The sequence below is a fragment of the Sorex araneus genome, chromosome 3, assembly GCF_027595985.1.
Source record: "Sorex araneus isolate mSorAra2 chromosome 3, mSorAra2.pri, whole genome shotgun sequence".
NCBI classification, from domain to species: Eukaryota; Metazoa; Chordata; class Mammalia; order Eulipotyphla; family Soricidae; genus Sorex; species Sorex araneus.
In genome coordinates, this window is record NC_073304.1 from 45,130,840 (window position 1) to 45,153,043 (window position 22,204).

Consider the following 22,204-nt stretch of genomic DNA (forward strand, 5'->3'; position numbering starts at 1 on the left):
CCCTCTGACACCTATACACAGAGAACCCTTCCCCTTCTACCTCTGAAAGCCTTCTAGGGAGTTTCCATCCATCAAAACATAAGACCGGTATCCCCCCAAGCCCAGTCAGACTGCATTCACCCTGGGGCTCCATGACTGCCCCCCCCTCCCCGCCCCCGCCAACCAACAGCTATTCACGCCGGCAAGACCCAGCTTCGAGAAGGAAACGTTTTGAGCAAGAAGCAGTGCGAGGGTGTGGGGTGGTGATCCACTGCCAGCTCCCTGGCGGGGTTCTCCAGGGCCACTGTGCTGGCTCCTGGCCACCTCTGCGGGGCAAGAGGATGCGCGAGAGGCGGCCGCCCTACCTGGCTGCTGGAACATCAGCATGTTCTGTGGAGACGTGTGCACAGGCAGCGAGCGGGTCCTCTGCACGGAGCTGTGGGTGCGGCTGGGCATGCTGTTACTGCCCCCGGGGTTGGCAAACCAGAGATTCTAGGGAGAGACAAGAAAGTCAGTACTCGGGTGAGGGGAGTGAAGCAGCGCCCCGGGGCAGGATCTGGGAGGAGCAGGTCCCAGAGATGCCCTGGGTCACTTCTCCACCAGGACAAGGGGCGTGGGGGGGAGGGGCTGTGGCTCCGTTCACTGGGTTCCCCATCCCCCCACCCCCCCATCAGAGCCCTCACCTGTGTCTGGCTCCCCTCTCCCTCCTTCACGCCAAGATTCTCTGTAGCCCTTTTGTCGCCTTTGTTTTTCCTCTCACTTTTCTAGGAAATGGGGAAGTTCTATAAACGTTTGCCACGGAGAGCACAAACTATTTCAGGGCTCTCATTAGACTTTGTTTCCGAGTCTTACAATTTACTACAAAGCGAGGAGAGAAAAAAGGAACTTCCCAGCTGGCAATGAGCTGGCACAACTCAGCTGGTGTGTCTGTGACGGGGCGGGTGTCCTCGCCATGACTTTTGGCTGCAGTAATGGCCAGGAAAGTGGAGGTGCGGCGGGGGGGTTGTCCCAACACCCTCTGTTCCCCACCCCAGCTGAGCACTGAATCCCACCCCTCTCATCTGGAACAAGTTTCCTGTTTGAGGTGCCTGTAGTATCCCGGCTTCTGTAATGACAACTCAGAGCCTAAGACCCACGGTGTCCCCTGAGCCCCAGATGCACCCTGCAGGGGCCCTTTCAGAGATGGGGCACACGGATGGGCAAGCGAGGGGACAGGGCTCCAGATGGGAGGAGGTCACTTAAGGCACGAGGGGGCAATTCAGGGCAGTTGCACCCCGACCGAGTCTGGCTGAAAGTTCTCAGCCCCTCTGGACTCCCTCCGGGATTCTTCCACACCCACACTAACCCCAGCAGCTGTTTACTGTAGGGGAGACAATGCTGGAGATATGCAGGCTTCTCTACACCCCAAAGATGGGGGCTGCTAAGGTCTTGGGGGGGCCTCAAAAGTCAGATACATGACAAAGGTTTTGTATTTCTTTCTTAAGGGCCCCAAGTTCAAATGCTCTGCAGGGGGTGGCTTTGCCTCCGGAGAGATCATGAAATTATGTGTGTTTGTGTGTGTGTGGGGGTTGCCCTGAGGCCTGGCCCCAGGTTCCTCGGACCCCTTGAGCCCAGCTGGCTCACCCTCCTCCTGGCACAGAACCAACCTGTCTGCCTTGCTTCATGATGGTGGGGTTGGCCGCCGTGTTGCGCTGTGCGGAGCTGACAAACCCGCTGGTGCCCAAGAGGCCCAGGCGGGCGGAAGGGACATTCCGGGCTGGGATCTGGTACTGGCGTGGGTTCCGTCTGCCCATGCCGCCGCCCACAGAGCCAGCCGTCGGCAGCGAGTTGGACTGCCCAAAGCCGCGACTGTGGGAGTGAGCAGACGAGACAGAGGCCATCAGGCTCCAGCCCTTCGCAGCCCCAAGCTACCTCCTTGGGAGGCGCCCCCCCCCCCCCCAGCCCCCTGCGCTTCTGGCAGCCAGGAGTGGGGACGGGCTCTAGTGACAATGACCACTGACAGTGGGCATCACCATCCTGGGACTTGAGTGCTGACTTACTCCTCATCACCACCCCAGGAAGGAGGTGTCCCCTGGACCCCCTTCCCTAGCTGGAGAGGGTAGAACAGAAAGCTGAGCTGATGCTGCCACCCTGCCTGTAAGCGTCCTCTGCAGCCTTCTCAATTCGATGTCCCATGGCCCTGGGAAAGGCCACAGGGCAAGGCTGCAGCCCTCCACAGTCTGCCCGGCCAGTTTGGAGAGAAGGGTCTGGGAGGGGATGAAAAGCACAGGGCAAAACAGAACGGTGGCCGAGCTGGTCACTCCTGCATGACCCCGGCCTGACTGGGCTCCTGGCTGTGTTGGTACGGGCAGCATGACGGAGCCCAAGGCTCTCCAAGTGGCTGCCCTGGCCGCACTTCAGGCCCCTCTGGGAGGAGAGAGGAGACCAGGGAGGAGGAGGGTTGCAGGCCTGAACTGGACTCCTCAGCTCCTGCTCCCCACCCCCATGGATCTTCCTTGCTCCCCACCCCCGTGCATCCCTAGGGAAGAAATCACGCAGAAAGGTGGGGGGTGGGTGGGTGCTGCCTTTCGACGCTCTGCTCCCCGAGGCGGGTGACCTCAGCACTGAGGAACTCTCCTGTCCGCGTGCCTCCGTCCTGGGAGGGCGCAGGGCAGCCAGCAGGGTTTCAGGAACCAGCACATTCTTTCCAAGAAGAGTCAGCTTGAGTCATTCGCTGCTTCAGTCGAATTGCTTTACCTCCAACGGCCACCAGATGGAAGAGACTCGCTGCCGCAGCCACCGGGAGACTCCCGAGGCTGATGCAGGGCTGACATGGTGGACCCGGTGAGGATGGCTGGGGTGGGGGCAAGGGATGCCACCGAGAGTCATTTCCAAAGTGTGTGGGAAGGAGGCGCCCCTGGCTGACAGCAAGGCTGACTGCACGGGATTCTCTGATCCCCAGAATTCCTCTGCTGGCAAGACAGAGAGGGGGCCAGGAAGAGAATTCCAGAAGGAGTGGCACCGATTTGGAGGCTGGTGGTACTCCAGGCTTTTGATACCAAGTGTTCCAGTTCCGGTCAGAGGCATGTCTTCAAGTGGCGAAACAGCATTGGTGTCTCCACCCGGGACACTGTCCTTTGCTGCCCCTTCCCTTTTCCTTCTGGTTAAGGGTCAACATTTAACCAAGGGGAACCCCAGGCCTGGAGGGGCAGAATTCACTTCAGGTGACGAGAGAGCCCTTTGGCGGGCTCTAAAGGATGGGCCAGCCACGTGCAGCAAGTGGCCTCTCTCTGGTCTGTCTTCTGTGTAAACCGTGGAAACTCCTTCTGTCCTCTGGCTTCGGGAGCTGGGATTTTGGCCACCTGGCCGATGATTCAGTATTCTCCTCAGACTTTTCCTTATTTAGTGCTGAGGGCTTTTTTGCTCAATTTCCTTTTTGGTTGGATTTTTTAAAAGTTATTTCATATGCAAAATACAGTAGTCTGTGACGGATGCTAAAATAGTCGTTGCTCCCAGGAAGGAAAGATTATGTGCTCAAAGCAATGGAGTATGGCCACTGGGTTCTGGAGCGTCCCACTGGACAAACGAGAGCTCTGGGGACTCCGAAAGTCAAGGCTCACGGAGCTGAGCTGTATGTGGCCAGGAGAGCCTGGAATATCAGGGAATAGAGTAAATGCTTGGCGGGGGGGAGAGAGCACTAACTAGTTCATCTTTCTTCAGACACTGATGCCCTACTGTGCACTGATTATTGCACACTTGTGGAGGGTGGATGCGGCTGACAGCCAGAGCAAATGCTGACATTCCTTACAATCACCTCACTGGATGAAATAATTAATGGGAACAAAGTGACACAATTAGAGTTTCTCATCTGTCATTCTCCGTATCTTCCTCTGCCTTCCTAAATCTAGCCAACTGAAATCATTACGTTGAAATGCTTGAAAAGACTGATAAAATGACATTAATAAGGACCAATTAATTTGGGATTTGCAATAATTCAAGCAGGGGCTGGGCCACAGTTACCTTTGTATCTTCGGAGAAACAGATCTTCAAAGCAAATTAATAGCATAAAGAGATCCCAGAGGTAATGTTATGAGAACAAATTATTTTCTAGAGCTTTAGCAACTTCCAATTGAACTTCTACAATCGATGCCAGAATTCATTTCACAGCTAGCCAATAAAAGGAGGTTCATCAGACTGTCCCTGCCCCACCCTGGGCAATGAACTCAGATGCAGGGTGACAGATGCAGGCAAGGACACTTGGGAAGAGGAGCAAATAGTTGAAAAGCCTTATCTTCATCTTCAGCCTGTAAATTAAATCTCTTTCCTGTTGGGATCTCCTTTTTTTTTTTTTGAGACCTGGTGTTGTGGGACGGGGCTGGAGAAGAATTAACTTGAGAAATTTCCTACCACCTTGACAGAGATGAGGCAGCCTCCAGACTGAGGCGGTTGAGGAGCAGGTATTGTCTTTCACGTGGGCCAGGAATCATTAAGGTGCACTGAGATGTGCACTTAAGGTGCACTTCATCCTGGGTGTCCACTAAGAAGGAAAACTCCTGAGGGCCAGTGACCAGTATGCTGGCAATAAAGTGTTGCTCTGACGGTCTGCACATTGACCAGAGACCATGAGGTCTGCCTGACATCTGCAATGGCTCAAAGCACCGACTGGAGTTGGTGCTGACCTGCTGGCCCAAATCCTGGCTGCCCCTACCTCCCCAGCTCTGCTGTAAACAGGGGTTAATAATAGCCTCTTTACCTCAGATGCTTGTCGCAAGGATTAAGTGTATTAATATTCTGAAAGTGCTTGGATACCACATGGCACATGGGAAGTGCTAAATGTTTAATAAATAACCGTTGTTATATATGCTCGAAAATGACAGCACTTCAATTTTTACATTCAGCTTTAACCAAGACTACTTGCAAATTTCAACCGACCTTACCTCCCTAAAATAACACTGAAGACTTTTTTTGAGTGCCTAAATTGTTCATCCCAGAGAGCTTCTAGATATGCACTGAGAAGTGAATTACCAACTTTCCAGGTGCAGGTGGGAAAGGCAGGGATCTGCTCACGTTTCAGAATGTATCACTGAAGTGGACTTTTTAGGATGTTTGCATCACTGGCTCCTGCCTCCTCCCCGCTAAAGCTCCTATATCATTGTTCAAGGCTTAGCTCCACTCCTCCCCATAATCCCTCCCTCAGATTGTCACTGTAATTCACCTTTAATATGCAATTGGATTCAATTTAAAACCAGATTAAGGTAATGGGTTCTAAAGTACAAGGAGGCTTATTTTTAACTGCATCCCAGAAGCTGAAGTACTATGAAAAATCAAGAATTGTACCGCTCTACTCTGAGATTGCAGCTTAGACCAAAATAGACTTGCACTGGGCGCTTTACCCGGCCACTGACTATAATTAGCTTGTCTGCAGCTAGAATGGAGAGGAGAAATTACACTACCACTTAGGTGCTGATGGAACATCCCAGTTTTGTCCTTCCAGGGCCCCCTTCTGTGGATAAACCACCAAGCGTTCTGTTGGCATTCATCGCATCACACCCCCTCTCCTCCCTGGGTGCCTATCTGGATCAGCGCCACCAGGCTGGCAATGTGCTCCGAGGACTAAGAGATCCCATTCAGTTCTTCCTCTGGGAAGGCTTTTTCTCTTTTTCCTGGCCCCACCTGTTTCAAGAATGCAATCTGGAACTCGCCAGAGGGAGACCAAGGATGTCCTGCCTGAGTCTTGCCCCGTGAACCTGGGCTGTTGGCAATGAGATCCCTGGGAGCCACTGTGCATGACCGAGAATGAAATCCCAACCTACTTTCTTTGCTGTCGATATCCTGATATGTCTAGAAGGGTTTTCCGAGGGAAAGACCGAAAGAGCTTCTGCACCTGCTGTTTCCATGACAACAATCTTTTTTTCTGGGTCTCTGTAAATGCCTGCAAAAACAAACAGGACTTTTTTAATGGGCGACGCAGCCTGACATTAGAAGGAGAAACATGCAATTAACAGGGGGAAACATGGGAGTCTCTGCAGTTGCCTTTTCTTCACCTGTTTCCCGCCTGGTCCAAACAGCAGTTAGTTTCATTTGGGAGCTGTGTTGACTGAAAAATCTAAGTCAGCTGACATTGGCAGGAGCTAGTAAGCTACGTGCATTAAGGTTTTGCTTTTGACAACCCTTGTTTTGGGTTGTATTTCTGGCCCTCTTTCCCTCCCTCCTAACACTCTCTGGACTTTATTTATTAACCCAGAATGAATTGCAAAATTGATTGTTGAAAACTCTGGTTTTTGCAGGCCCCCTGCATTTTTTATAATCAATGAAAATGCTAAACCACTCCAGAAATCAATCTTGCTTGAGGAGGTCACCATGGTGTTGTCCGGAGGGCTTCAGAAAATGAATTCTCTGTTGTGTTTCAGCATCTCACCGAGAAATCTCCCAGTTAAGGGCCCCCATGCCCGGCAACATTCCCTTTTCCCACAAGCCAATCCTGACCACATTTTTGCTTTGTTTACTAAGAAAAAACCAGGTAGACCAGGTGCTTCTCTCAAGTCTTTTGAAATACAAACTCATGTTTAGGAGTATCCTACCAATTGCCTCAAAACACACTTGCTTCTATCTTGTATCTTTGAGGTAGAGCCTTTGTGAAGGACTTTACAGAGTCCCCAAGACTCTCAAAACTCATGGTATAGTAGAACCACTGGAGATCATAAAAGCACAAATTCATCATTTCCCTCCAGCACACCCAGAGGTTAGTACAACAGCACTGGGGTTGACAGAGGTTGTGCTGATGGCTGTGCTCTGGCAGTTGTGCTTGCAGCTCATAAAGTGGATTCATTATCTGAATGGGGAGGACCATGCACGCTATACAGAGCCCTCATGAAGTGCCTAAACCTGAGGCCCACTCATTGTGGGAAATCTAGGAGTCAATCGATTAGCAGTAAAAATGATGGAAATAAAATACAAAGTCGTTTTGTCAATAAGACATGAAATCCCTTAAATAGCAGAAAATGATTGTTTAGCGTAACTAGCTCTGGGACTATTTCTCATACAGGAAACAGTACTGAGACGAAGGAAAAAGTGACAGCTTAATTTTCTCCTGATGACATTTGATCTTAAGGACCAAAATACAGAGCCATGTGAGAACTCTGTGATTCAAAGCAAAAAGATCTTTGCCATTTTGTTAAAAAAAAAGTTGACAATTTGAAAATCCCTTTCTCCTCCTTGAGAGTCTTAGCCAGACCCCATGGACAGTCACCTACCCCCAAAGGACTTGGTGTTCCATTAGAGAAAGAGGTGCTGAGCCCCTAAAGGTGCATGAGGATTGTATCATGGTAAAGATGATGTTTTCCTCACTTGTTGGTGATGCTTGGTGAGTAATTTTACTTTTACTATAATTGTTATTGGGTTTAGGGACACATCTGGCTGGGCTCCAGGGCTTACTCCTGGCTCTGCACTCAGGGATCACTCTGGTGAACCTTAGGGGAACACATGGGAAGCCAAAGATTGAACCCAGTTGGCCATGTGCAAGGCAAGCACCCTACCTGCTGTACTATCACTTTGGCCCACAGTGAGGGTTTTTAAACTGTACCTGTGTACCTCTGAAAACTGCAAAGGCAAACATTTCTGCTGGACCCATAATGAGATAGAGTTTTCTGTGTGTGGCCCCAGAGATCAAAGTCAGGGGTTCACACATGTGAGGTTTCCACTTTATCACTGAATCATATCCCTGGTCCAGATTCTACTTTTGAACTCAAGATTGTGGGTTGAAGGTGCTGATCAAGATGACAAAGGGAAGGTGATGAGAGACCAGATTTTGGATTAGAAGAAGGTTCAAATCCCTTATGTGAATACCTCCTCCTGACACTCAGTTTATTTAAAAAGAGGTGAAAAGGGGGCAGGGAGATAAGTGCCTTGCAGGAGACAAGGCACTTGCCTTGCATGTGATCACCCTAATACAATTCCCAGCACATTCCCACAACAACACTGCCAGGAGTGATCCCTCAGCACAGAGTCAGAAGCAAGCCCTTAGCATTCCCAGGTTTGGTCCAAATGTCTCCTATCATCTCCCGCCCTCCCCTCTCCCCCCCAAAAAGGCTAATGATGTTAAAGGGACATTGTAAAAATTAAATGAGATAGCACATGAAAAACATATATCACACTTAAAACAGGTCTGGCTCTAAGTAATGGATCAAGGTTACTGCTCTATAGACATTCTACCCAGTCCTTTGGGGTGTACATCCCAGCGTTTCGGTGATAGAATGGGAATTCCTATGACATCTGGTAGTTAATAACTCCAAGGTCTCACCAGCGCCATGCTCCAGTGCCAGCCTGAGAGGCAGTTGGCCTGCATTTCCTGCATTGGCCTGTGAAGGAGTAAAAGGCTCTGTCTCTAGATGTGTGTGCAAAGTGCTTGTAAAGACACCATTCATAGATGACATCTCCAGGGTGGCAAAGCCCAGCCAAGACATGGAAATGTTTACATCCTCACAGAAAGGTCAGGCCTTTCCTCAACAATGGAGCATCAGGCAACAAGAGTTGCCAACAAGAGTGAGCCCCTTGGCTGTGCCGAGAGTGTGGGCCGGATTGTCTCAGCCCTGGAAGCTGCCACAGGGAGGCATGAGGAGCCTGACCCGCTCCCCTGCACTCTGAAAGTTGCTTGTGCCTGCAAAGGAGCACTCTACAATGGCAGCTTCGCTAGGGGGCTGGGACAACTGGGACCTCACCTCAGCTCCTGGTTGATGCTGACAGCTGAGCTGTTCTGCAGCAGCTTCCTGAGGAACTGGAGGGGAAGAAAGTCACTACACTCCAGATGGCCCTAGACGCAGCCAGTCAGCCAGTTCTGAGTCCTCTATCGCTGTCAGGCCCAGACCAATAAGTCTGTCTGGAGGAAGATGGCTGAGACATAGCTGCACTTACAGACACACCAAGGGGGATAAAGAGTTCATCTCTTCCAGAACCGTCTCAAGATGGCAAGGAGGCAAAAAGCCTGGAATTATAATTCAGGATGTGGAGTGACTGGTCTCAGAAATCCAATCCAGAACCATCTGGTTCTTCTTTTTACTAGCCTAGGGACTCACTTCCTTTCTCTTCAGGGAGGAAGGTATCCTGGCTGAGCCAACACCCTCCCCTTCAGTCTTCTAAACATGAGCCTGTCGGCACTGTGAAAGCCAGTCCTGTCTCTCCAGCCCGGTGACCTTCCTGCAGGATGGAACCCGCGCCTCCTCCGGTCCTCACAGGGAGTGTGTGTTCTGCCCACAGAAAATAGTCTGAGGTGGTGGAAAATGAATTCAGACATATTTTTCTTTTCCTTTGACCTAAAATAATAATAAAAGGTTTTGGACAACCTTTTTCCTCCCAAAGCTGAGAACTCATCCCTCCAGCCTGATGTGAATTCCAGCGAGCAGACCTGAGCTCCTTTCTGCCTGTGACTCTCAATCAAGGCGGCAGCCACCGGCTGCAATCAGGGCCTCTTGTCAGCAGACGAGTCCACAGGGTGCCACCTGGGCGCTGAATCACTTGGGCACGTTGCAAGGAAAAGCGGGGAGAAACAAGGAGGAGTGCTTTGGGTGCCCAGACAGAGCAAGTCTAGCGGCAGGAATGTGAGAAGCGCCAGGCCACAGCTTGGGGGAGACAGTCTGGAAGCACGTGGACGGTTCAGCCAAAGCAGCAGCAGGAATTACTGTATTGTCTTGTGGGCACATGTGAGGGAGGTAAAAGTAACCCGTCACACATCTTGAAGGCTTAACGTGAAAGTGGGTGCACAAGAGGAAGCAGTTTCTGGTTTGCCTGATTACCAAGTTTATATGATCCCTGATCAGCCTGAGTCCTCAAACATCCTCCTTCTCAAGAAGCCGCTGAGCCCTCAACATAGCTCTCACCGCTGCAGAGACTCTCGGGCTCTCCTCCCAGCTCTCAGGTGTTGGGGGTCAGGCCTGGGGTAAATGCCTGTTGCTAGCTCTGGGCTTGGTGGTGTCTCTGTGTGGCTGTTTTTCTTTGGCCTCACCTGCTTTCCTTATCCCACAAGCGGCCTCCCCACTGACAGGCCTATGAATGAGCGAGCCCATTCCCTCTTCCTGGGACTCTTTTTTGCCTGGGACTTCTCTCCTTTCTTTTGGCCAAATCAAGAACAGTGTTGAAACTGGAAATGGAAGGGCCTCGGGGAGAGGAGGAGGAACACACCAGAAGCCCTTGGATCAGGAGGAGTAGATCTGTTTTTTGTTTGTTTTGTTTTTGTTTTGGAAGAAAAGTGGATTTCTACGTGACAGGGGGCAGAGCCAGCCCTCTGAGGTGCAGACAGCCTGGCAGGTTGTGTGGCGGCTGAGGGCTAAGGGGTCAGACCCCTCGATAAGGGCTACTTCTCTTCACTTGGGCAAACAGGACTTCTGGGCTTCTAGACTCGGCAAAAGTGAGGAGACTTGGAGGCTTTTATCATCTTACGTTCTTGTCATAGTATCACAAAAGGACCTCTGTGTCCTAGGTTATCCTGTTCTACACTCTGTACAGCCATGGCTTTGTCTCTCTGTTTGGGATGGGGAGGGCCCAACGATCCGAATCCCGATGGGAAGTACTAATCCATCTCCACAGGCCCCCATCTGCAGCTGTGCCCAGAGCTGCCTCAGTCCGTGGGGAAGACGGCTCTCATTCTGAGAGCCTGGTGGGCACAGAGCCAGCCTGCCTCCATCCTTCTCCCAAAGGACATATGGCTAAATACACTTCCTATAAAAATCACAAATCAAAACACAGCAGAGCAGCCATCAAGCCACACACAACAGACACAAACACCCATGGCTGCCTCAGCTAACTCTTTCTCCCTCTCTCCCTTCCTCCAGTTTTCCAGAACCAGGAGGCGACACACACGTTTAAATGTCCTGAAAAATGCCACAGGTGAGGTGGTAGCTGCCTGGGCACCATGTCAGGCTCTTCCCCCCTCAGAAGCCTCTCTCTGGCGCATTCATGTCAGAACGCTGTGGAGACGAGTTTTTGGTCACTGAACAATGATACAAGGTGTGTTTAGGTTTGAAGCCATCAGAGTCCGTTCTACCCAAGCTGTTATTAATGGTCAGGTACCCCTCAAAAACAAGTTGTTGGATACCAAAACGATCACATCACAGAAACTCTGAGACCCATTTCTCCAGCAAGGAGAAAAACAGTCTTAGACACCGTTTCATCACGACTCACCTCATGAATCAGACACTTGTCTATGAGCTGCAAGTAGGAACTTATATTTTCCTCATCAGGTCTGGAGACCAAGAGCTGCGTGCACACTGTGGAGTCAAACAAACACAACGAGATGAATTAGAAAACTGCACACCCTTCAACGCCTCAGATCAGCCTTGGGTTCCCTCCGCTCTTTGAAGAGCTGCGTGTGCCTGTGGCTTTGACGTCAGGTTCACAAAGAAGGCCAGGAGGCTCCTCATTCTGCTGAGGGCAAAGTCTCGGTCGGCTGGGGTGCAGGGAGCCCGTGCCTTGAGGAGCCCCTCGGCCATTCCAGGCATACCTTTCTATATTAAGCCTTCAGCAGCCCCATCCGAGCCAGGCACGGCAGGAGGGAACTTGCAGCAGTGGCCTGAGTTCTAGCTTTGAAAGAGGCTCTTTTTGTGGAGCAGGAGTTCAAGCTGTCAAAGCCCGTAGCTGTGCAGGAGAAGACTACAGGGATTTATGAATGAACTGTGCACCTTGTCTCCAGCAACAGGGCGGGCACCTCAGTGGGGATAGAAGGCGAGTGTGTGTGTGTGTGTGTGTGTGCGCGCGCGCGCAATAGGCAGAAGCCTGCGACTCAGCCCCCAAGGGCTGTTTCTCAAAGTGCTACCCACATTCTGACACACACAGGCTCACCCACACACCCCAGAGTGTAAGCAGAAGCTGACAGGAGCTCATATGCGGGTGGAGGATTTCCTCACAGGGTATCGGAGCCTATGGGGCTCATCTTAGAGGTCCCGGGTGCTCTACTATGACGGCAGCTATGACAGTGGGTGTTTAGCAGGCCACAGAGAGGGTTGCTGAGGAAAAGATGCCAGTAAGAAGTGAAAATGCCTTGAATCCAAGTAGATCAAAGTTTGCAATGTGGGCATCAAGATTTCTTTCTCTCTCTTGCCCTGCAGGACCAGGCTGCCACAGACCCTCAACAAGAACACATAGATTCTGAAATAGATTTCCAGTAGGGCTTCAGAAGAAGCAAAGCTGGAAACCATTTTACTGTTCATGCATGGGGACCCTGCTACGGATGATCTGTGTACACAGAGGAATAAGATGCAGCTGTAAAAAGGAGGGGGCGCTATTTGTACTGTTCAGAATATTGAAAGTATGTGTAAAACCAAAACAGAAGAACAATATGAAAACCAGTAGGAACGGGACAACTTCCGATTTCAAGGTTTCTGAAGGGGCATTTCACACCGTTTGTAAGTGGCCACTTCTGGGGCAGGAATAGATGGTACAGTTCGGGGAAGGAGGGGGCTCTTTTCACTTTCCACCGAGTTTAATTCTTTTTGCTTTTATGTTGAGTATGAATGTATTTGAAAGTAGTTACTTTTAAAAAGAAGCCACGCAAGAAGACTGTAGGTCTCTTGAGGGTCAAGTCTCCGTGCGGGGCTTCTCGTGTCAGGAATGAGGGCAGGAAATATATACTGCACACCTGGGAAGACACCCCAGTGTGTTTCTGCACCCATGTGGTCATTGTTCTCTCCCCCCGTACAGGTGACAGTCCAGAGAGGGAAGAAGGGGTAGAGAGCAGAGAGAGGTGAGTTGGGGGAGCCTAAGCCGGCCATCAAGCTGTGGGCACCTCAGCTCTGAGAACACTGTAAGACTGTGAACCAGATTTCTGTGGGCTGAAGAGGCCGGAGAGAGCTCAAAGGTCTGGAGCACAAGCTTTGCATATAGGAGTCCTGGATTGATCCCTGGCACTGCATGGTCCCCTTAACACTGCCAGGAGTGACCCCCAGCATTGCCCAGTGTGGACCCTGAATAAAAGCAAACATGTTTAGGCATTAAGCCTGTTTTAGGACATGCCCTGCAGAGTTTCTTGCTGTAGCTACAAGGTCCAGGTAGCCATTTCTTTTGATGAAAATGTAGTTCTTTACAATGATCTAAAATATTGAATACTCAAAAACAAACAAAAACTCAAAAACAAACCCGAAACACATTGTTTCCCTTCCCAAAGGAAAAGAACTGGTCTCCACTACACTTTTTTTTTCTTTTTTAAAAAATCAAGGTTTTCGCCAGGAGTAATTCCTGAGTGTAGAGCCAGGAGTAACCCCTGTGCATCGCCGGGTGTGACCCCCCCCCAAAAAAAAAAAAAAAGCAAAAAAAAAAAATCAAGGTTTCTTGGGCAGCAACCCTTAAATGACTCCAGTGATTTTCTCCCAAGGACCCGAGCCTCAGGAGAGGCACAGCAGGAGGGCCAGGCCAAAGAACCAATGTGGGGGGCCACGAGACAGAACAGTGAGTAGGGCCCTTGCTTTGCACCGGCCAACCCTGGTTCCATCCCTTGCACCCCACTTGGTCCCCCAAGTTCTAGTGATCCCTGAGCGCAGAGCCCTTGTGAGAGCTGGTGTTAGCCAAGGGCCATGGCTCGGGGAGGCAGAGGGAAGGCAGATGGGGTGAAGCAAGCGGTGTCTGGGGTGAGATGGATGAGAATTCAGATGGGAATGACTGACCCATTCAGATGAGAATGACTTTCCTCATCGGGGAGTGGACTAAGGGCTCCCTGTGTGGAAGGCCACTCTGTGAGCCCTGTGGAGCCTTCTCAGGAGCCGGTTTTACCTTTCCCCATGACACGTGTAAACTGTCCTGGGAGGTCGCCCTCTGGCAGGGGCGCGATGGCCAGCTCCCCATCACAGCTGCTCAGTTGGTGTGGCTGCAGCCCGCCGCTGGCTCCCGCTGAGCCCGTCGCCCCCGGGCCGGCCCCACCATCTTTACAGTCGGGCCTCTGGCTTTCAGGTCCCATCAGTGAAGGCTGCGAGGTGGGGGGCTCTCGGTGGCGAGCCTCAGGGGTGGTGCTCGGGGAGCTGTAGGCCTTGATGGGAGTCAGGATCATCTGGTGCAGTTCCTGGAGTGGGGCACGCAGGTTGCCCCCCTCGATGATATCCTGGGTGGCCAGAAGGAAGAGACCTGTTAGGGGTGAGGAACAGGGGGCCAAACCCCGAAACCTCCCCAGGCAGGACTTGGGGTGATCTCTGTAAAGTGACCTTGTTCTTCTTCTTCTCGGGTTAGCCAAAACATCTGACAATGCAGATCTATGGCAAAGGAGAAAAATAGATGGGAGGGAAATTGATTTGGGCGCATTTCCTCTCCTGGATTCCTTGATGCCTTTTCATAAAATGTATTTATGTGGTTTCCATGTACACACTTGAGAAGCAGAATGACTAATGAAGGTGGTATCCTATGAAGGATGAAGGAGCCTGTTCATTTACACTTGTGCTCAGCCCAGGAGACGGGAAACACAGGGAAGTAGTAAATAACAGGCCCTGGGACAGGGCTGGAGGCTGAGTTCTGATTCTGCTGTGACACTGGCTCAGTGGCCTCGGATCTCAGGGTCTCAAATGAGGGTGCCACTTCCCATGCTTCTTCGTTTAACTGTTAAGTGGAGGTGGAGTGTTCCAGGGTGCCAGGAACTGTGTCTATGACGGGGACTTGGCAGAAAAGGCCTGAGAGTTTTCAGAGTTCACAACCAACCCTGACTCGAACAGTCATGCTGCTAGGGCCTGAGGTCTGGGCCAGGGCTGCCGTGAGGAGAGGCTTCCTGAGGGGGGTAGCATCGGAACAGGAATTGCCATAAGCAGGAGCTCAGGATCCTGCAGGCAAACGCCCTGTGTGGGCAAAGGCTGGGGGGCAGGGCTGTGCCTGGAGCATGTCTGATGCATGTCAGAGACTCACTCTCAGGAGAAACATTTACATCTGTCTATTATGTTATTGTTGTCTATGATGCGACACAGCTATGTTATATAATAAAATCAGATCTTCCCGTGCATACTTTGCTATACCAAGCATTTACTCATTATTTTAAAAAAAAGGAACAACAGAGGATTCTGGTTGGCATTCAGCTACGTGTTATATGCTCACAGACACACGGGCTCAGATTCTTGGGCTGGGCACAGGGCAGGGGGAGGGGTTCTGGACAGGCCTCAAGGGGGACCATGATGCTGTTCCAAGTGTTAAGGCAGCAAGTCTTCCTGAAACCCAGGCAGAAGACAGTCTACAAGGCTCTGATTAGTAGCAAATATTTAATCTCAGAGCCTGAATAACAAAGGAGCAGCACCTTTGAGCCCATAGTGCAAGGGCCAGTCCATCCCTGAGGTCTCTCTTATAAAAAGGCCATGGCACTGGAATGTGACCTTTGTCTACTGGTTTCTCCTGTCACAAGAGAGAGCTTCCTCTTGCATTGGGTTCTACTTTGGGCAGCCCCAGCGGGCTCCTCCTGTGCTCAGGGAGCTCTAAATGGAGCCTCAACTGTCTCTAAGCCTCACTAGCACCTGAGCAAAGCTGGCCATCAGTACTCTCTCAGTGCTGATTCCCTGGGTAGGCAGCCATAGGTTCAGGGCCCACCAGTAGAAGGAAGATACTTTCCTACCATGCTGGTTCGCTAGCCTGGCTTGTTGGTCCTGAAGAAAGAATGATTTGGAGCCTTTTGCGAGTGATGTAGCAGTAGCAAGGGATAGATCACTGACAAGAGAAGCTTCCGCAGACCCAGGTCCCCATCCCCTCACCAACCGCAAGGGCCCATCCATCAATCTGGATGAGAAGAATGAGGACTTCTCACATACAGACAGAACTCCTGCACAGGATTAAATGCTTTCTCTCTCTCTCTTCCCCTTCCCAAACAATCACTTATAGCCAGGGCACTGCCCTGTCAGGAACCGGGGTCCCAAAACAAAGAGAACAGGACAGACGAGGGGCTCACACTTCCTGGGACTCAAAGGCGAGAGTATGTAACTATGGGAATACAGTGTGTGTGTGTGTGTGTGTGTATGTGTGTATGCGTGTGTGTGTGTGTGTGTGCATACATGTATTTGCACATCTCTTGGTTTTCTCAGTATCGGGCCTTCATCACAGTATAGGAATCATTTGGGGGGAAAAAGTGGGCAAATCTGAACAGTTCTGGAGTTAATACAGCCTGGTTTGATTCTTGGCATCACATGGATCCCTGAGCATCACTGGGTGCAGCCCTAGAGGACCCCGCACCGCTGGGTGGTCCAGGAATCCTGGCACTGCAGGGCCTAAGCAGGGCCACGTTCTGGGATCCTTGTGCTGAATCACTGGCCTTAGGGCCCTGGAGCTGCCAGTGGCTGCTGGAAGCTTCCCTGATCCTACATTCCCTCAACCAAAGAGACATGTAAAAAGTACTTTGATTAAAAATAAATATCCAAAAGTCTGCCCCAATGGTCACTGTGATCCTCCCCCTTTTTCCTACCAAATATCCCGAGAAGCTCCACTCCACTCCTCACCCCCAGCTCCTGACTCATCCCTACTCTCAGTTTTCCTGGGCTTCCATGTCTGTCTCCTCCCATTCCCCTAAAGACCTTCTGCTCATTGCTACTGAAGGCCAGCCAACTCCAGGGGACAGCTGTCAATCCCTGCTCCTGATCAATTACACCAAAGTCTTCAAACCAGGCAGTTTGTCTCTTGGCCACTTCCCTTTGTGTCCATCGGGCACCGCAGACTCAGCCCATCACACTCAGCCTCACTCCCCCTGCACTCCTTTCTCCTCCTACATTTCCTGTGCCAAAAGAGGGGGCAACCCAAGCCCACAACCCACCCACCCCCCAACCAATACCTAGATCCCCACTGAATGATCTTTCACCCTTTTCCAGGACCAGCCCTGTACCCTAAAGTCCCCCGACTTGATGGTAATGCTCCCCTACCCTCGGGATGACTCCCAACTGGCCTGGGAATGGCATGGCCATGTCCAGAGAGCACTGGCCAGTGATTTGAATTTGTCAGTCCATAGTGGCTGTGGCTGCAGAAATTTCCTGTGATCCGCAGAAAAGTAATGGCTGCCACATGCATGCTACGTGGGATCATGTCGCAGTGCTATTATAAGTGGTCAAGATATACAGTCTCTGAACTCTGCCTTTGTGGTCTGTGGGACACTATTCCCATTTTCACCTGTCCCTGGGTTTAAATGGGTGAAAAGCACTGACTACACACAGATCTGCTTCAGACTCATCCAGGGTCCCCTATGGGCAGAAGCTAGGGGGTACTCACGGTTTGCACACAGTGCACCTGCTAAATCTGGTCCAAGGCAGCTGCTTGCTAAGTGTGAGACATCCACAGCTTCCCTGACTACTGACTGAACCCCCTTGGTGGGGTCCTGCTATCTCCTTAGAAATGTCCAGGTTCTATGTGAGGTCAGAATGCTGTATGCAAGCACCCTGACCATTGTACTATCTCTCTGTGCCTTCTGTGGCATAGTTTTTCAAAACACTATTCTCTTTAGGGAGCATTCAAAATTGTCTTCTCATTTGTCAGAAACCATTTTGGCATAAGGATTAGATGACTGAGTTTTATAGAGTCATTCCCCCTCTCTTTCTCAAACATTCTTCAGGAGCTCATTTCTACCTGCTATCGCTGAAGAAAGAAACCCACTGAAAGAGAAATGGTATTTCTCCTTCCAGTGGCCTCGGGCTGAATCAGTGTCTATAAACAAATGAGAGCAAAGTAGCACCATGGCCCTGACTTGACGCTGCTTTTGTCTTGCCCCTGATGCATGGGTGACATGCCTGCATCCTACACTTCACACTGGGATAATATTGACTCCACACACACAAAAAATACTTTCTGCCTGGCTCACGGGTAGGAATACTTAAAAAGATAACAAACAAGAGGAAAGCAATCCGTGAACTTGCTTGGAGGAAAGCTATGTGGGAGCACCAGGCTGAGGTGGCCTCAGGAACCCCAAGATCGAACCCTGGTTGCTTGTCTCTTCAGAAGCTAGTGGCCCAAGTGACCACACAGCATCCTCTCCACAGCACCCCACTGAGGGTTCTGCCCCAGGGCTCCCTTCTTTCCTGTGCTTCCTTGAGGAAGTAATTCCTAACCTGTTCTAACTTAGCCACTAGCACAGACCCCAGTGGGCCCTTTGGCTGCCATTGGTGACAGCCCCTCTGGCCAGGCAGAAATAACTATGATGATGATGATGATGATGATGATGATGATGATGATGATGATTTTGTATGGAGTAGAATGGTCAGGGTGCTTGCCTTATATCTGGTAGGCTAGGTTTCCGTCCCTGGCAGCCCATATGGTCCCCCAAATCCTCCAGCAGTTATCCCTAAGTACAGAGCCAAAGTAAGCCCTGATCTCTGCAGGGTGTGGCCCGTAAAAAAAACACAAAACAAAAATTGCAGAGTGGGAGAGAGGTCAATGAGCTTAAGTGACTGCTGTGCATTGAAGGTAGCCTGTGTTCCATCCCCGGGCACTGCACGGTCCCCTGAGCACCTTTGTGAGACAATGCTACTTTTGCCTTCCCACCTCCCCAGCACAGAACCTGGAATAGCCTCAGTGCTCCACTGGGTGTAGCCCCCAAACCAAAACAAACAGAAAGAATGGCAAGGATCAGACTATTAGATCAGCTGTCTGGTAGGGGAGTTAGCATATAACAAAGAACAACAATAACCTCGGGCTCAGTGGGCTGGGTCACTGGTCATGTGTGATTCACCCTAATTAAGAACAGGCTCTTTGTCATGGATGGGATGGGATGAGCTGCACTGCCTGTCCAAGCAAATTTCAAACTGACTTTCCTTATAAAGTGACAGATACATGTTCAACAGATATAAATGTTTTAAATGTTATATGTGATGCCTTGAGTATAACTTCACAGATTTGTACCAAAAAATCATATATCTATGTCTACATCTTAGTGAACAAGTTTTACCAAAAATTCCTTTCCACTCACATGTTTATGTGCTCACTTGCTTTTTCTAATTTGTCTATTTCAATACTTTTTACCCTTCCAAAGATCAGGTGGGATTCCTACAAGAGGTTTTTTGCTCTTCAAGAGCCATCGGCAATAAATACAATAGATACTGAATTTTCCACCCTCCACTCCCCAAAGTCTCCAGTGCCCAAGAATGCCAGTTGGGTGGGGCAAGAACAGTGAGGGCTCACTTCTGTTTGGAATAAGGCACTTCGATGAAATCATTCACCTAGCCACAAAAATGACATCATCACATTAGTGAAGTCTGACACAAAGTGAGGAAGGGAATCCCTTTAGGTAGCCTCCTTCCACTAAAGGGGAGAACAGGAATGAAGCCTGTCTGTGAGTTTCCTACACTGCCCTGTCCAGATTCCAGCCCGAAGCCCTGAGAAGCATCTAGTTCACCTCTGCACGTGAAGCCGGGCCAGGGGAATGGCATGTACACGGGGCTGTTCGGCACTGAGGCTCCCAGTCCAGTACCACTGCTCACAGACTGCTTGGACCCTGGGGGACACCCAGACAGCTGCACTGTGGAATTGGTTCAGTTTTTATAACTTTCATGGGGAAACTGCTCACTACCATTCCCTAAGGCCAGTCAGCAATACTTCTGACTGGGAGTGTTTTGGGTCCATTTCCCGCTGGTGAAGGTGGCAATGTTCTCTTGCTTGGCAGTTACTTACCCTTTCCAAAGACTTCAGGAGGTTTTGTCTTTCCTTGAGCTTCTGAATACTGATGACAATTTTGTGTCTTGCACCTTTGGTAACATTCTGTAATTAGATATCATTTTTTAAAGAATTAACTTAGAGACTTTCAGAGACTGCTTAGTACTTGTACTCTCTGCTTTAACAAGCTTGCAGGTAAATATCCATTTCTGTCTTGTTCACACCCAGGGTCATACATCTCTATGTAGTATCTCTTTGACTTACACTTTGTGGTACTTCAGGAGAGAAAGAGCTACAGCAGCTACCTGCTACACAGGTGGGAAATACCTTCAATCATAAAAGATCGTTAGTTCTAAACATATTAGGTTTAACACTGGTGTGTCCTTTCTCCCCCGAGGGAAGCTTAGGTTAATTGAGTTACTCCCACCACAGTGCTCCAGAAGCATACCCAATTCCATCAGGCACTCCCAATCCTCTGTGCTTATCTTCAACCTCTCCTTTGTGCTCTTCTTCTTCTATCTGTTAATGACTTATACCAGAGTCAGACCCTGTAACTTTTCAAGTCAAATTCTTCTGAGAGCTTTGGATTTTGTGTATGTAAGCGAGATACTGCTTTTCTCTCTCCTTTTTGTCCTTTGCATAGTTACTTTAGAACAATGCTATTTTTGTGTAGCAAAGGAAGACAGTTGATGCTATGCTTTTGTAACTTCAGAGTTAACTGACTCTGAATAATATTTACTCTTTGGCATCTATCATATTTACTTGACTTAAGTCTCAGTTGTCCTTACTTCCTAACACCCCCCAAAGGAGGGTTTCAGAGAGGGACCTGGATGGACCCAGGGCAAATTGTAAGCTACCCTGGCATCAAAAAGGGACAAGCTAAGCACCACAGAAAGTATAATAAGTTAACCATGGTTCTGGAACAAACTCTGTCATGACCCAAAAAGAAGAAACTGAATAAGGACCCTGCTGGGGTTAGAAAAGACTAACCTGGCCTGAGGAAGAGCCAACCTTTAAGCTTAATATATCTTTTATTGTGTTTATACAAAATAACTACAAATATTATTAAGTAATTTTAAGATGATTATTTAAATGGATACTGGCTAAGGAAAGGAGAAAGCAATACACCCTTAGATGGAATTCCATTTGGGGACAGATCTCCTAGCATGAAACTAGAGTGCTGATGAGATTTTGTCCTAGAAGAACTTCCCCTGAAGGAAGGGCTTTACATCTGTTCATTGTTTATGATAATGTTCAACCACACCTGTGTGTAATTGCTACCCCCAGCCCTTCATAGCTTCTCTATACTAAAGCTGTGAGACTTAAATGAATGGCCACTGATTACCAACCAGCCTGGTGGCCTCCATTCCTTCCTTGGTACTTCACCGCCAGATGGCCAAGGGGCAGACAGTGATTTGACCCTGAATGCAAAAGGGGACTCTCGGGTTATCAGCAGGCAAGCCGGTAACCCCCGCCCCTGGGCAGGAACAGTGGCAATGCCCTTTTAATTTTATCTTTGCATTTTATTTTTCTGTTTTGCTAAAGGTTCCAACCCTAAATGATATCTATTTTTTCTCTTCAACTTTCTCTCTGTTGCTCTTCTCATGAAGACGTGAGCGGTAGCATCATCATCACCCGGTAACCCACATAGGCCATTCTTATCAGTTCACAGCCTTTTTGGGGTCTTTGTAAGGAAAACCAGTTAACCTAAAACACAGTCATCACTTCAGAGAAGTGACTAAAATTCATGATAGGATTGTGGACTTGATTTTCTATGTAGTAAGGGACAAATCTAAGGGTTTAGCCAACTATTCACTACAGATACCGTAAATATCCAAATAGAAGGCTCTTTCTTAAGCCAGTCCTCTTAAGCAAAGTTCTGGTGACTTCTTCCAGCTATTGTTGGAATTCCTCTGAGAGCAGGATGGTAACATGAATGACAATATCTCTTTTACTTAGAAAAATAATCAAGTTGATAATCAAATTGAAGTCCTTCTCTATGAAAAACCAGGGGCCTATTACTGTTTAGCTTAGTTACTGGGTTCAAGTGAATTAAATTGAGTTATTGTGCAATGTCAATGCCAGTCACTGGACTTTGTGCTCTGGACCCATTATTCCTTATTTTTTCCCCTCAAGTTAGACCATCAACTGATGACTGAAGTTTTATTTATTTTTTTTCTTCAACTCTGACCCAAACACAAAAATTCTCTTAGAAGCAGTTCTCATCAATCCTTGGGATATGAAGGAGCAAATGGGATTCAAAAGGCAGTGGGAGCTGTTTAGGAAGTTGAATATTGTGGCTCTCACTCTGGAAGAATGTATAGTGACTTTGGGCTTTGTCTTGCATCTCAATACTGGTATTCAGCCAGGCCTGCAGAGGTTAACCCAGGGCACTAGCATGCAATGGGAAACCAGCTATCTGCTGGGAGGTACACCTCTAGACCAGACATGCCCCCATGGTCCAATCTCCTCTTCCTGCAGGGGAAATACTATTAGCTGGTTTAGACTATTAATTCTTTCAAATCACTGCTCAAAGCAAACCGAGGTCAATGTGAAACATGCAAATAGCATTTTAAACAAGGGAAACAAAGACTTCGGTCAGCTCTATTTATCAGAGCACAGCATGGTAGGAAACATGCTTCATTTTCAGGGATTCTGGTGAATGGCTTTGATTTTGACA

General features: G+C 49.4%; 1 protein-coding gene across 5 annotated transcripts in view; it reads right to left on the minus strand.

Annotated features, from left to right (window-relative positions):
• Positions 1 to 22,204, minus strand: part of SAMD4A (sterile alpha motif domain containing 4A) — a 234,160-nt gene that overhangs the window by 14,900 nt on the left and 197,056 nt on the right. For all 5 annotated transcript variants that reach the window (XM_055133759.1, XM_004601757.2, XM_055133760.1 and 2 more), the window contains 6 exons: positions 19,543 to 19,629; positions 13,711 to 14,035; positions 11,131 to 11,216; positions 5,772 to 5,890; positions 1,626 to 1,827; positions 345 to 471 (listed from right to left, as the gene is read on the minus strand). In XM_055133759.1, the coding sequence (XP_054989734.1) occupies positions 345 to 471; positions 1,626 to 1,827; positions 5,772 to 5,890; positions 11,131 to 11,216; positions 13,711 to 14,035; positions 19,543 to 19,629 (946 nt within the window). The remainder of the gene's footprint in view (positions 1 to 344; positions 472 to 1,625; positions 1,828 to 5,771; positions 5,891 to 11,130; positions 11,217 to 13,710; positions 14,036 to 19,542; positions 19,630 to 22,204) is intronic.